General features: G+C 52.2%; 1 protein-coding gene across 2 annotated transcripts in view; it reads left to right on the top strand.

The window, feature by feature from the left end:
* Positions 1-14,841, top strand: part of Dnah1 (dynein axonemal heavy chain 1) — a 70,485-nt gene that overhangs the window by 43,943 nt on the left and 11,701 nt on the right. For both annotated transcript variants that reach the window (XM_021181307.2, XM_085828533.1), the window contains exons 39-54: positions 3-122; positions 314-472; positions 563-670; positions 1,762-1,902; positions 2,042-2,202; positions 2,619-2,776; positions 3,301-3,474; positions 4,196-4,234; positions 7,560-7,738; positions 8,584-8,814; positions 10,117-10,313; positions 10,797-10,932; positions 12,085-12,293; positions 12,513-12,684; positions 13,535-13,726; positions 14,129-14,239. In XM_021181307.2, the coding sequence (XP_021036966.1) occupies positions 3-122; positions 314-472; positions 563-670; positions 1,762-1,902; positions 2,042-2,202; positions 2,619-2,776; positions 3,301-3,474; positions 4,196-4,234; positions 7,560-7,738; positions 8,584-8,814; positions 10,117-10,313; positions 10,797-10,932; positions 12,085-12,293; positions 12,513-12,684; positions 13,535-13,726; positions 14,129-14,239 (2,487 nt within the window). The remainder of the gene's footprint in view (positions 1-2; positions 123-313; positions 473-562; positions 671-1,761; positions 1,903-2,041; positions 2,203-2,618; positions 2,777-3,300; positions 3,475-4,195; positions 4,235-7,559; positions 7,739-8,583; positions 8,815-10,116; positions 10,314-10,796; positions 10,933-12,084; positions 12,294-12,512; positions 12,685-13,534; positions 13,727-14,128; positions 14,240-14,841) is intronic.

Below are 14,841 nucleotides of genomic sequence, written 5' to 3'. Positions count from 1 at the left end.
AGAATTCCATCAACTTTGTTCGGAACACAGTGAAGGAAGTGATTGCCTCGACTAACAGCAACCTGACAATGAGCCTCCTCAAGCTCCTCGACTGCTTCTTCAGACCTTTCCTACCCAGAGAGGTACAGCACACACGGTGGGGTGTGAGGCCTCTTTCCTCCTGCCTTCTCTTCTTGCTGGTGCTGCAAAGAGCCTACCCAGCCTCCCGGAAGCACTGAATCATGATCCCCCTCCCCTCCTCCAGTGTGCTGCAGGGAAACAAAAACTTGTGTGATCTGCCCACTTAGCCTAACGCCGTTCCCTCTGTTCCCAGGGCCTCAAGAAGATACCCTCTGAAAAGTTGAGTCATATCCCAGAGCTGATAGAGCCCTGGTTCATCTTCTCCCTGGTCTGGAGTGTAGGCGCCACAGGGGACCACACCAGCCGCATCAGCTTCAGTCAATGGCTAAGGTTGAAGATGAGGCTTGAACAAGTAAAGAGGTGGAAGGGGCAGGCCGGGTCCCCGGGGCCGATGGCAGACAGCCTGCCGGGCCTCACAGGCTGCTTCTCTTGGTCCTGACAGGTGAAACTAGGTTTCCCAGAAGACGGGCTGGTGTACGATTACAGACTGGATGACGCAGGGATCAGTAGCACTGAGGATGATGATGAAGAAGAGGATGAGAACAAACAGGTGGCCACGGGGCTGCCTGGGATGGAGGGAGGGGAGAGCCAGGCTGGGCTGTGGGGATTTTCCCTTCAATGAATAGTGGCCACTTAGAGAAAGCCACACTGACAGGTGGCAGGTCAGAGGTGTTGGGTGTTGACATCATCACACAGAGCTTCGCAGTCTGCCAGATGTTTATTATTGTGTTCATTTCACAGACATGAAAACTGAGGCACAAAACTCTCATACTCAGCTAGTCAGTGTGAGAGCTGAGCTTGAGCACAGACCTCGGAGGCGTCAGTGTGCTTTGCCTCCCAGACAAATGTTTCTTCCATACTGGTGCTGAGTCCAAACCAGCCCTCTTTTTCTAGTTAAGAGCCCCCATTTTTCCTGAAACCTAGCTCCCTAAGGTCCAGGAGCATGCCTGGCACCCTACTTTAGTGTTCCCATCTTAACTACCAGCCAATCAGGGCTCTTGAGTTCATCATTATTCCAGGGTCAGGGCCCTCAAGGCCCAGAGGAGGTGACAGAAAGTCACTATGTAGAATCCTGCTGTGGAGCTTTGAGTACATTTGGGTCTAATCATCAGAACGGCCACAAGTGGGACATGTTGCTTTGGCCAAACTGACACCTCCGTTGAAGGAATTTTGCAAGGGTCATGGGGGAGGGGATTTATGAGGCAGGAACAGTAGGGAGACAGTACCAGATGGCCTCTAGCATCCAGCTGTCAGTGCCCTGGGTTCTGGTGTTGCCAACCCCTTGGTTAGCCTAAAAATAAACAGTGAGCACCTTTGCATTCCTGGGCTATTCAGTTCCCAGAGCATCTTCTTGCCAAGACCTAGTGACTGGCTGTGTGTAGGAAGGCTGCCACCCCAGCAACTGCAGTCAGGTAGCCCCTACTTCTCAGCTGTGTTCACAGAACCTCCATTCCTGGCAGTTTGTACTGGGAGCCTGCCATCCCATGTAAAGAGCAGATGACCCTGTCTCTCTCAGAAGTAGCTGTTCCCCTGATGCTCTTGCCGACGCCCAGCGGGACAATACCTCTTCCTCCTGCTGTGGGGCCACAGCCAAGAGTGGGAAGGGATTTCAGACCCATCCTGAACCAGATGTGATTCCAGGTTTCCTGGGTAAAGTGGATGGACTACTCAGCCCCATTCACCATGATGCCAGACACAAACTACTGCAACATCATTGTGCCTACCATGGACACTGTGCAGATGTCCTACCTGCTGGGCATGCTGCTCACCAACCACAAGCCTGTGAGTGCCCCATCGTGCCCTGTTCCTGCCCACCCGAGGCTCAGGTTAGGGAATGGCTAGTCTTGCACACCAACAAGTTGGTGGCTCCCTCTGCATGCGCTCTGTGTGTGCCCCACCTTCCTGCTCACCACGATCCCAGGTGCTGTGTATCGGGCCGACGGGCACGGGGAAGACGCTCACAGTCTCTAACAAGCTTCTCAAGTACCTGCCACTGGAATATATCAGCCACTTCCTCACCTTCTCAGCCCGTACTTCAGCCAACCAGACCCAGGACCTCATCGACAGCAAGCTGGACAAGAGGCAGGACACCTCTGGTTCCTTCCACAGCCACAGCTCTGCTCTGTCATCTCCCCACCTAATTCTGCTCTTGGCTTTGGCTGAAATGGCCCCGCAGGAACCAGAAAGCCCCGCAGGGGACCTTAGGTTGCCTTTCCGATCTCCCTTGTCTCTTTCAGGATCTGTCTAGTCTTACCTGCGGGGCTTTCATTGGCCACTAAGGCAGGGCTGTGCACTTAGACACCTTTCTGGGAAGTAGAACTCTATTTAAAGACGTAAGATAGAGGTCAGCTTGTCCCAAATGTCCCAAGATGGAGGGCTGGTCATAAGTTTTAGCAGTTTGGAGGAGGCTAAAGTTTAGTGAGGAGCCATTCAGCTGCTTCTTATTCTCAGAGGACCTGGTGCCCATGGGTGCTGGGCTCACGCAGCTTCTCCCACAGACGAAAGGGTGTGTTCGGGCCACCCCTAGGGCGCAACTTCATCTTCTTCATTGACGACCTGAACATGCCAGCCCTGGAGACATATGGTGCCCAGCCACCTATTGAGCTGTTGCGCCAGTGGATGGACCACGGTGGCTGGTATGACCGAAAGGTCATCGGTGCGTGGTATCATGGGACAGCGGGTAGTGGGCTGCGTGTGCTGGGTGAAGAGTACAGTAGATGCAGGAGCACAGGCCACTTTAGGAGTCCACAAAAAATATTTTAATTTCTCTTAAAATGAGGGAAGGGACTGTTAGGTCAAAGAACATCTTCAGCGTCTGTTAACACACTCTCTTTATACTGGTAAATCACATTTTTGCATGCATATGTGTACATGTGTTTGCATGAATGTGAGCATGTGTGTTTGCAGGTTCATGTTCGGTATCTCCCTTGATTGCTGTCCATATAACTGAGGCAGGGTCTCCTACTGAACCCAGAACTTGCCGATTCAGCTTGTCTAGCTAGCCAGCTGACCCCTGTCTCTCTACCTCCCGAGTTTCTAGGATTGCAGACACACTGCCACACCTACCTGGGTTTTATGTGGGTACTGGGGATTCAAATGCTTTACGCTCTCCCCACGCCTGTAATTACACTTTCAATGTATGTTCTTATCGTGTGCTTCTAACTTCCTGCTCCCACTCAGGAGCCTTCAAGAACCTGGTGGATATCAACTTTGTCTGTGCCATGGGTCCCCCGGGGGGAGGCAGGAACGCTATCACTCCAAGGCTGACACGCCACTTCAACTACCTGTCATTCATCGAGATGGATGAAGTCAGCAAGAAACGCATCTTCTCTATAATCCTGGGGTGTTGGATGGGTGAGTATCAGGTTGGGCCAAGAGAAGCCATGGACGAAGGCCGAGCTAGTTGTCACACCAGAGACAGCTGAATCGCACTGGGCAGGAAGAAGGGACTGAGTCACTGACTGCATCCCCAGTTTTACGCCTTTACTCTGCTGTTACAACTGGCAAGCTCATGAACCTCTCTGAACCTTGGTTTCTTTACCAATGGGCGCTAATATTAGTACCTGTCACTCTTGAATAATATATGGCACATAGCATCTAAAATAAAGCCAGGCAACAAGTCTGCATATTGCATATGTAATAGATACGGATCTCCACACATCCATTCACTTACATAGAGACATGTATAAGCTCATGTGGAATGACCACCACTTTTCACGAAAAGGAGAACCTAGAAAGACTAGAGGGGGAAAGTAGCCCTGCTCCATCCTGGAGCTTGGAAAAAGCCCCCTGGATGCTGCTTCTCCAGTAACCCACCTCCCACCCAGCACACCCTGTCCATGAAGCACCACTGGCACCATGCTGGGTAAAAGAGCTGCAGGTCAAGCCTGGGCTACCCTGCCAGAGTTCTAAGCCAGGTCTCTCTTTCACGTACAGCCGGGGGGAGGGGCCTATCTCGCTGATGAAGGGTGGGAAACAGTGGCTTCAGGAGCTTCCTAGAGGGCCTCAGCTGGCCTAGGTGGGCAGCAAGTGACCCCCTAACTCTGAACCTTATTTCTGTCTCTCAACCCTGCAGATGGACTCCTTGGAGAGAAAAGTTACCGAGAGCCTGTGCGTAAGTGCGACTGGCAGCCTGGGAGGGTCTTGAAGGAAAGGGACTCTAGTCTGGGGGCTGCACTCAACTCTGGACTCTGGCTACAGCTAGATGGGTTAAGGTTAGGACCATGGACCATAGTGGGCCTTCCTCGGGCCCATCTGGAACCAGAGCACAAGTCAGCACTGCCGAGGCTCCTCTTCAGGCTCCAGTACCATGTGGAGCCACTTCACCCTGTGGTGCCTAGCTCGGTGTGACACTCATGGTGGGATGGAAAGAGGAGTGAATGAAGAAATGGAGCCAACAGCTGGGCGTGGTAGCGCATGCCTTTAATCACAGCACTCGGGAGGCAGAGGCAGGAGGATTTCTGAGTTCGAGGCCAGCCTGGTCTACAAAGTGAGTTCCAGGACAACCAGGGCTATATAGAGAAACCCTGTCTCGAAAAACCAAAAAAAAAAAAAAAAAGAAAAGAAATGGAGCCAACAAACTCCTCAGTCTGAAAGAGCCACAGTGAAGAGGAGCCTGCTTCTCCAGGGAGCAGGCACCAGCAGGAAAGTGGGTGATTTGCAGCCAGGAGGCAGCCTCAGGCAGCTCTAATCTGTCAGTCATCACTTCAGGGCCACGTCAGGTTCTGTCCTGTCTTGGTGCCCACCTCTTCCCTCTCTTCCTCTCAGCTGAAAGAGGTTGCCAAACTCCCTCTCTGAGCCTTAGGATCTGGATCTCAACGTGTCACAGGAATCTCCCCGTGGCTCCGGTCACCTTGACCAGGAGGGAACTTCCTATTATAGTGCATGACTGGCTTCTCCTCTTTGGCCTAATGATGATGGGAGTCACACAGCCCCCACTAGCAGTATTTCTTCTGTTCCACTGAGCCCTCAACACATGAAGATGCTGTGGGGCATGGTGGTATATGCCTTTAATCCAGCACTCAAGAGGCAATGGCAGGCACATCTCTGTGAATTTGAGGCCAGCCTGATCTACTGGTCTACATGATAAGTTTGAGGACAGCCCATAACTACATAGTGGACCCTGTTCTAAAAACAGACAAGCTCACCCAGGTTTCTCCTGTCTTAATTAAACAAAACAAAATTTCTCTTCCCCCACTACCTCACTTCTCTTCTTAGCTTTATAACAAAACTGCTCCAGAATTCTTTTCCCTCTGACACGCCCACATCCCTCCTGCCTCCCACTGAGTTGCCTCCTCCTCTGCTGACCACAGTGATGAGAGGGTAGCCATGCCAACAGTCAGCTCTCAGGCCTTATCCACTCTACAAACAGCCCATTCTCCCAGGCCCTTCTCCCTCCTGGGTGTGTCAGTCAGTGTTGTGTTGCTCTGAAAAAAAAAAAAATAGCCTAAGTAAGGAACAGTTTCTTTTTGTTTGCTGATTTGAAAGTTTCATCTCTGATTGGCTTGCTCAGGGGCTCTGGGGCTGTGGTGAGAAAAACTCCATGACAGCAGGAAGCATGGTAAAGCAAACTTGTTCCCTCGGTGGCATCGAGGAAGCAGAGGCAGACAGGAGGATGCTGGGGCCATGGGTAGTCTCCAGAGATGCTCTCCAAGCAGTCCTCTTCCTCCAGCCAGGCCCACGTCCTTCACGAATTCACTGTGAACCCATTTGTCAGTGACTTAGCCTATTGACGAGATCAGTGTGTTGGCGATCCACTCATCTCTGTGATCACATCCACCAGCTAAGGACCAAGCTTTCAGATCACAAGCCTTGGTAGGGAGCCGCCTCAAACACAAACTGTCACACTAGGTGCCCCATCGTGGACTGCCTGGACACTGACCCCCAGCCCCTTTCCCTCTTAAATACACTTAAATACATCCTGGCTCAAATTTAAAGTCATCTTTACGTCACCCACCTCCAAGTCCCCACCCCCAGCCCCCTACACACCAGGTCCCACCTTTCCCATCTATCCTCCATGTATCTCATATTGCGCCTGTCCACATCCAAGTTTCTGATGTCCTGCCGGCCGGCAGCTCCATCCTTCCAGATGCTCATGACAAGAGCTTCACGCTCATCCTCTTCCTCTCATGCCATCTGACAACTGTCAGGAGATGCCTTGGCAATCTCCACAGGGTCTGTCCTCAGTCAGCTCGCCGCCCTGTCCTCTTTCACCCAATCATTGGGACAGCCCCTCCCCTGGTCTATTCACTCTGCCTCCACTTAGCAATGATCCATCCTCCTTCGGCAGCTAGAGGGACCTGTTAAAATGTTCATAAGCCTGCCTATATTCCTAGCTACTCAGGAGGCCAACGTAGGAGGAGGATCATTTCAGTCCACAAGTTTAAGACTACCATGGGCAAGACCCCGTCTCAAAAATACATAGCACCAAAAGTATAGTAAGATCAATGCTCCCCTTCTGGTCAACTGTTGTAGCCAAGCGACAGTGCCGGGAAGAGTGTCCATGCTTCACACCACACATCACATCTCCTGGTCAGCCACTCCCATTGATCCTTTACCTCCTGTCTACAGGTGTTTGCTCTTGTGGGCCGCTCTGCCCAGACACACTGCAATCTCACTTCTTGATCTCAGCTCAAATGTCTCCCTTCTTGGGGGGGGAGGATGTCCCCCAGCATTTCTGGGCTCACTCCAGATTTTGAGGTTTCCCAAACTTCCCTCTTGCTGCAAGTCTCTCAGTAGCATTTTCCACCTGGTTGCTATCTCCTTGTCATCCATTTCCAGGACAAAGCTTGCCAAGGATGAGAGGCATCTGAGTGTATCAACCTCTTGCTCATCACCTGGAATATGCTTCGTCTCCTGACCCTTTGTCCCTTCTGAGTCCTCCCAGGACCTCACATTCCCACTCTCAGAGTTTAGCTCCACATGGAGACAGGGGTATTTTTTTTATGGAGATGGTGGTGATAAAAGCCAGATGGGGCTTTAGCAACCCAACAGAGGGGTGGTGAGCCCACAGGGTCGAGCCTGAGGTCCAGGTCACCCTACACCCACCAGGTCACTCCTGAAGCCCGTAGACCCATGTGTGACTCAGCATTGCCATGTTCAGGTCTGGCCATAGGCTCACGAGGCAAGGCAGGCATAGGCTCCCCCAGTCCTAAGCCCATTCATGGCCACAGCTCTGTGACTGCATCTCAGTGCCCTGTGCGTGGCTAGTAGTCTGGAATGTGGGGGTAATCTTAGGCACAGAGAACAAGAGATCCCCATTCTAAGGTAGGGACTTCAGGAAGGCCCTCCAAAGGAGGAAGCATCTAAGAAGGGACTAGAACAAATATGGAACCCAAGCCTAAGGCTATGGAATAGGTGCTGGGGGCAGGAGGGGGGACGGTCAAAGGAGAAAAGCTAGGAGCTGTCTGTGTGACCCAGCCCACGCTCCTGTCCCACAGCTGGGGCCCCCAACATCGACGATTTGACGGAGCCCCTCGTGGATGCCACCATCAATGTCTACGGTATTATCACCTCCCAGCTGCTGCCCACGCCAGCCAAGTCCCACTACACCTTTAACCTGAGGGACCTGTCCAAAGTCTTCCAGGGAATGCTCATGGCTGAACCATCTAAGGTTGAGGTGAGTATCTGCCAGGCCCACCTCATGCCCCTGTTGCCCTTTCCATCCTCTCTAGACAGCTCCCAAGTTTAAGCCTTCAGTCTCTAACCCTAACGTAGCCTAGTAGAGGCCATTTCCCTCTTCCGTTTGAGAAGACTTGGTGGAGGCACACAAGGTGCCTTTGGAAACTAAGCATGTGGAGATATGAGGAGTGGGCAGGGGGACGCACAGGAGCCAGCATGTACAGGCCATGGGACCAGCAGAGAGCTCAGATGGGGAGCCACATGGGGCCACTGCCTAAACAACCCAAGTGTGGCTGGCTCTAGGAAGGTGAGGTGGATAAGACAAGAGTTGGTTCTGCCCTTGCCGAGCTCATAGCCAATGAATTAGGAGCAAAGTCTGGAACGTCCTTAGTGTGCCCGGGTGGAGAGGCGTGGAAGCTGGAACAGCTGGGCAGTGGGTCTAAGCACAGAGCGACTGGCGGGGCTTGCTAAGCAGTTAGAGGTGGGGTGTCAGAGAAGAATAAGGAAAGTGAGGTCTACTTTTCAGGCTTAGAGTTTGGAGGTTTAGAAGAGAGGAGGAGTGGAGTGATGACTCTGGAGTATGCAGCTGCCAGTCCTGGTGCCTAGTGGGCCCTGGGCCCTGGGGATAGGGGGGCTCAGGGTACTCTGCCATCCACTTTGTCTTCAGTTGTGCAGAGGCACGTCTCCCAGCAGTTCCTGCCTGGAGCTCTAGCTCTAAGTCAAAGGAAGGAGACTAGTCCTGAGAGCCGTGCTCCTATCCCCTGGTACTCTGTCTTCCCTGGCACTTCAAATGATGACCTCAGGCCAGGGACCCAGACAGGCCCTGACACTGGGTACTCTCAGGACAAGGTGCAGCTGCTGCGGCTATGGTACCATGAGAACTGCCGTGTGTTCCGTGACCGCCTGGTGAATGAGGAAGACCGCAGCTGGTTTGATGAACTCCTTGAAACCCAGATGGAGGAGTTTGGGGTGGCCTTCAACAAAGTCTGTCCCTTCCAACCCATTCTTTATGGGGACTTCATGTCGCCAGGCTCAGATGTAAAGTCCTATGAGCTCATCACCAGTGAGAGTAAGGTGAGTTGCTGCTCCACTCTGGTAGGTGTTCTTTAGTCTATCCCCTGGAATCCAGAAAACACCAAAGAGAGGGCCGAGAGAGTCTGAAACTCTACATAGGATAAGTGTAAGACCCCAGGCCCACTCCCATCACCATTAGAAAGTCAGGATAAGAAGAAAAAAAAACCTTTCGGCTCCTCTGAGCCCCGGTTTCCCATTCACATGGGTTTAGTGAGGCAGCCCATCTGTGAGATCAAGAGTTCATCTGAGACAAATCCTGCCAGCAGTGACACACCACACCCATTTGCCATGCTGCCATTCTTTCATAAAGGAGCAGAAGGGTTTTGGTGCTATGGCTCAGTTAGGACCTTGGGTGACAGGGTTGAGGTTTCCATCAGTGGCCTTGAAGCTGTGAGCCTGCAGTGGACCTTCTGGTGGGTTTTCCCACGCACATCCTCTAGTTTCCAGATGGTTTTACCCAGATTGCTGCAGACTGGTGTGTCTCATGGATCAGGCTTCTCAGAGGCTGACCTGACTTCTGAAAGCCAGAATTCCTTCCATGCACAGGGAACAGAACTAGCCATGGCCAGCTCTCTGTCAAAGAGGGCCTGGTACTCAGCATTCCAGTGTCCCAACTACTGAACCTACCTATAGCAAGAGCTGCCACAAAAACAGTGACATGGGATTCCTACAAGGGCCTCCCCAAACACTTTCAAGGTAGAGCTGGCTAGAATCCAAAGAAAGCAGCAAGAGGTGATGGGCCCGAGGCATTTACTGAGGACTTTATGAATAGAGAGAGTTACAGTTTCCTCATGAAACAACATGAGATAAGATATCCTAGTATGTCCACAATAGGGGCTATGGGGGCTGGAGCTTATTAGAGTATAGAGACTTGGCTGGGGAAAGCTAGCATCTGCATAGGGCTCTCTCAGTATGTCTCGTGCCAGTCCTGAGTCAACTCAGCTGCACCTGAAGACAGACAAGGTTCAAGCCCACGGGAGAAAATCTGCAACTGGCCAGGTCACAGAGTAGTCAATCACTGACATTTCTGGGTCTGAACAGAGAGAGGTGGGGAGCTGGGAGAGCCCTCCATGGAGCAGAGCCTGCCATGCCCCTCCACTCCCGTGTGCCCAGCTCCATGGAGCAGAGCCTGCCATCCCCCTCCACCCCCGTGTGCCCAGCTCCATGGAGCAGAGCCTGCCATCCCCCTCCACCCCCGTGTGCCCAGCTCCATGGAGCAGAGCCTGCCATTCCCCTTCCACCCCCGTGTGCCCAGCTCCATGGAGCAGAGCCTGCCATCCCCCTCCACCCCCGTGTGCCCAGATGATGCAGGTGATCGAGGAGTACATGGAGGACTACAACCAGATCAACACAGCCAAGCTGAGGCTGGTCCTCTTCGTGGACGCCATGAGCCATATCTGCCGCATCAGCCGGACGCTGCGCCAGGCTCTGGGCAATGCGCTCCTGTTGGGTGTTGGTGGCAGTGGCCGCAGCTCCCTCACTCGGCTGGCCTCCCACATGTAAGGGATCATGGTGGGCAGTGGGTGGCATGCGGCCGACTGTTTAGAACAGATGCCTTCCACCATGGTAGAATCCTGGTGTTACCCCGACATAAACCTACTCGGTCCATGAGATTCTAGAAGAGCTGCTGATGGGACCTGGACCTCAAGAAGAGGCAGCAACAGTACCCTGTGGTGCTATAGAAGGGAGGTTAGAGGAAAACATCTAGAAAGATGCCTAGAAGAGAGATGCAGGGGGCCTGCTTTCAGAATCCAATCATAGAGGGCAGGTGGTGGAAGGGACAGGATTCTAGGCCATAGAAATAGTAGGCAAAGGTCAGGAAACAAGAGTGTGGGTGCAAGGCCTGGGGAATCTATAAGTCCTCCCTGGATAGGACCAAACACCAGGTGGCTAGCAGGGATGGGGGGCTAATGAATACCCACCACCCATCAGCACTTGGCTCCAGGCCTCTGGCACACCTTGACTCAAACTCCCGCCTCCAGGGCCGAGTATGAGTGTTTCCAGATTGAGCTGTCCAAGAACTACGGCATGTCTGAGTGGCGTGAAGATGTCAAGAAGGTTCTGCTCAAAGCTGGCCTGCAGAACCTCCCCATCACCTTCCTGTTCTCAGACACTCAGGTGCACCCACCACAGCAGTGGGCAGGGCTCAGGGTGGGCTGAACTCTGAGCATCCCCAAGTGGTGTCCTATAGGGTGCTCAGTCCTATATGCTCAACTCCCTATACATCAGGACCTGGTGGGATTATGATTAGGCTGATCACAGGAGGAACCAAACCCAGTCTCTCAAGACTAAGGGGAAAGCCGGGCGTGGTGGCGCACGCCTTTAATCCCAGCACTCGGGAGGCAGAGGCAGGCGGATTTCTGAGTTCGAGACCAGCCTGGTCTACAAAGTGAGTTCCAGGACAGCCCGGGCTACACAGAGAAACCCTGTCTCGAAAAACCAAAAAAAAAAAAAAGACTAAGGGGAAGCAGAGATCATTACCCATGCTCCAAGGGTAAAGCAGCACTTTGGTACTATAACACACTACTCATAGCTCAATGGCTTCCTACTTAAGGACCACAAGTAATTTGTTCCCGAGGTATAGGGAACCCATAGCTCCACTTTGGGGGGGGGGGCATAAGGCCTCTTTCCAGGTCTCTGAGTAGAAAGGCCACAAGACAAAAAGGACAGCACTTAAGCCTGATTGGCACTACAGGTTGTGTCAAGAGCTCCAAGATCATGCCCCAACCCTAGACAAGTTCCCTCCCTCCTAGACCTGTCCAACCCTTTCATGTAGTCAAGAAAGTGAGGCCAGATGCCTCTGTTGGTGGCCATGGTTTCTTCCTGAAGTAAAATAAGGCCTGGAGGAGAGCTAGAAAAGAATCAGAAGACTGTATACCACCACCCTGATGCCGGGGCCCTGCCACAGCCCGTGGGTTACACTCAGAACCTCCACAGTGGGGCAGATCTGAGTGTAAGTCCAGGACTTACGAAGTCAATGGTGTGACCTTGGCCTAATTTCTATATGGGGCTATTACAGAGGTCGGGGAAGCCAGGCAGTTGTGGTGCACGCCTTTAATCTCAGCACTTGGGAGGCAGAGGCAGGCAGATTTCTGAGTTCAAGGCCAACCTGGTCTACAGAGTGAGTTCCAGGACAGCTGGAACTACACAGAGAAACCCTGTCTCGAAAAACCTTAAAAAAAAAAAAAAAGGTCGGGGAAGACTGTTCATGGGACGTGATAGGTAGGGACTTTCATAAAAGTTTAGCTCCTACCCCTTGTCCTTCTCCAGATCAAGAATGAGTCCTTCCTAGAGGACATTAACAACGTCCTGAACTCAGGTGACATCCCCAACATCTATAGTGCAGATGAGCAAGACCAGATCGTCAATACCATGCGGCCCTACATACAGGAGCAGGGACTGCAGCCTACCAAAGCCAATCTCATGGCTGCCTATACTGGACGTGTGCGTAGCAACATCCACATGGTGCTGTGCATGAGGTACAGAGACTTGTCACCGAGCCAGATGGGGGCCTCAGGGATGTGTGTGAGAGGGTGCTTCTAAAATGAAAAGTGGCCCCAGGTCTGGCCACCATGCATTCAGACGGGACTACTAGGTTGGTTTGGCCTGGCTACTATGACACAGGGCTATAGACAGGCCCTGAGTGCTGAGTGCCTAAGTCAGTGTTGCTAGACCTCATGTGGGTCCTTCTCTCTCAGTCCCATTGGAGAGGTCTTCCGAGCTCGCCTGAGGCAGTTCCCCTCACTCGTCAACTGCTGTACCATTGACTGGTTTAACGAGTGGCCAGCAGAGGCCCTGAAATCTGTGGCCACCATGTTCCTGAGTGAGATCCCAGAACTGGAATGTTCGGAGGAAGTGATTCAGGGGCTGGTAGGTATCTTGGTAAGAAGCAGTCTCTTGGGGAGAAATGTCTCACTTAATAGAGGCTCGGGATCACTGAAGCCTACCACTGCCAGCAAAAGGTTGCTGAGATGGCATTACCTGATGGCATTACCTCAGTTCTTCCATGTGTAAAATGAGGCCACGAATCACGTAGTGACCCAGAGTGTGCTACAGATGGTTAGCACCCCCTTCTTCCAAGGGCCCCGACACCTCTTTAAAGATTGCAGATAGGATCAGCCAGGTTTGTCTGGTTCAGTCTCAGAGAGTTGGACCTCTGAGGTCAAAGAGCTAAGATGAAGCCAATGTTTTCCTGGCTTAGACCCAACCTCTGAGGGGACACCATCTTAGGCCTTTCAGAGGGAAGCAGCTCATGGAGCTGTGCCAAGGGCCCTGGACCATGGCTGGGAGACACCTGGGTCTGCCGTCAAGGCCAGGTCTGTTCTTGACTAGTATGGGCCTTGGGCTTTTCATCTACATAAAAGGTTGCCTAAGGGCTGGAGAGATGACTCAGTGATTAAGAGCACTCACTGCTCTTCCAGAGGTCCTGAGTTCAATTCCCAGCAACCACATGGTGGCTCACAACTATCTATAATGGGATCCGATGCCCTCTTCTGGTATGTGTCTGAAGACAGCTACAGTGTGCTCATATAAAAATAAAATAAAGAGGGGGGTTACCTGGGCCTGGAGGTCATGAGGATCTTAGGAAACTATTTATTTGAGGTAAAATTGTGCTGTGACCCTTTCCTCAGGACCAGGACACGGTGGCTTTATGGGTACCTGGCACCGTACCTGGTCTTTGCTGAAGTACTACAAGTATCCATGATCTCCACCTCCACAGATTCAAGTTTGCGTATTTATCCACCAGTCAGTGGCCAGGAAATGTGTTGAGTACCTCGCAGAGCTGGCCCGCCACAACTATGTGACCCCCAAGAGCTATTTGGAGCTGCTCAATATTTTCTCCATCCTCATTGGGCAGAAGAAAATGGAACTGAAGACTGCCAAAAACCGCATGAAGAGTGGCCTTGACAAGGTAGGGCTGAGGAAGGCCTGAGGACAGTGGCTAGCTACCTGGGCTGGGTCTCAGCAGTCTTTGATGCCAAGGTGACCTGGCATTTCAAACTGTACAGCCCAAAGTGCTGAAAAGGGTGACTTCCTTCTCAGTGAAAAAATAAAAATAAAAATTATCAGTGAAGGGTGAGAGCAAACAGAGGCACCCCCAACTTCTAAGGAAGTGAGGTGGCCTCCTCTAGAAACCACTGAGCAGCCTGGGGGCCACACAGGGAAGTGATTCAGCAGGGCCCTATCCTCAGAGCCCTAAGGCCTGGGGTCTCTCTCGTCCCTATAACATCTGGTTTTTGTTTTGTTTTGTTTTGTTTTGTTTTGTTTTGTTTTGTTTTGTGTTTTGTTTTGTTTTCTCTGCTCTCAAACTCAGTTGTTGCGCACTTCTGAGGATGTGGCCAAGATGCAGGAGGAGCTGGAGATTATGCGCCCCCTGCTGGAAGAAGCTGCCAAGGACACCATGCTCACCATGGACCAAATCAAGGTTGGGCGGCACACCGAGAGCTCCTGAGCCCACCTCCTCTCTGGTCCTATGTGAGAATACTCAACATCTCAAACACGGAATGGCTAGCCCCTGGCTTTCACACTTCCATTCCCTCATTCACTGGGCGCTCATTTACCTGGCAGGTAACTTAGGCAGGTTAAGCCAGGAGGCACTCCTTTGGCCGGGCATCTATGAAGAGCGAGGCAGATGAATCCAAAAAGGCCAGGCATTGATGATGTCACAACTCAGACTGAGCAGCAGAACTGGCACAAGCAGATGTGCAGATGCTGCCCAGAATCAGGGTTTACATCGAGGGTTCGGTCCTCCCAACACAGACCACCATTAGCATGACAGCTTTCTGCCACTATTCAAGGGTCCCGGTCTACCGAGTCAGAGTATTACAAAATGTTTCCTGAAGAAACAGGGAGGTGCATCTTTGCATCGTGCACAGATAGCAATGTGGGCCTGTAGGGCTGGAATGCCCAAACCTGGAAACTCCTAAGCCTTGTTGTGGCCCTGGAGATGTGTGGGAGGATCTCCTAGACTTCCCGGGTCTCAGCAACCTATTGGAACTAAGAGGCCCTTAGAAAGGGTAAAAATCT

The sequence above is a fragment of the Mus caroli genome, unplaced genomic scaffold, assembly GCF_978045245.1.
Source record: "Mus caroli unplaced genomic scaffold, Mus_caroli_1 scaffold_12, whole genome shotgun sequence".
Taxonomy (NCBI): Eukaryota; Metazoa; Chordata; class Mammalia; order Rodentia; family Muridae; genus Mus; species Mus caroli.
The sequence above is the reverse complement of the archived record's forward strand: the minus strand, read 5'-3'. Positions and strand labels throughout refer to the sequence as shown.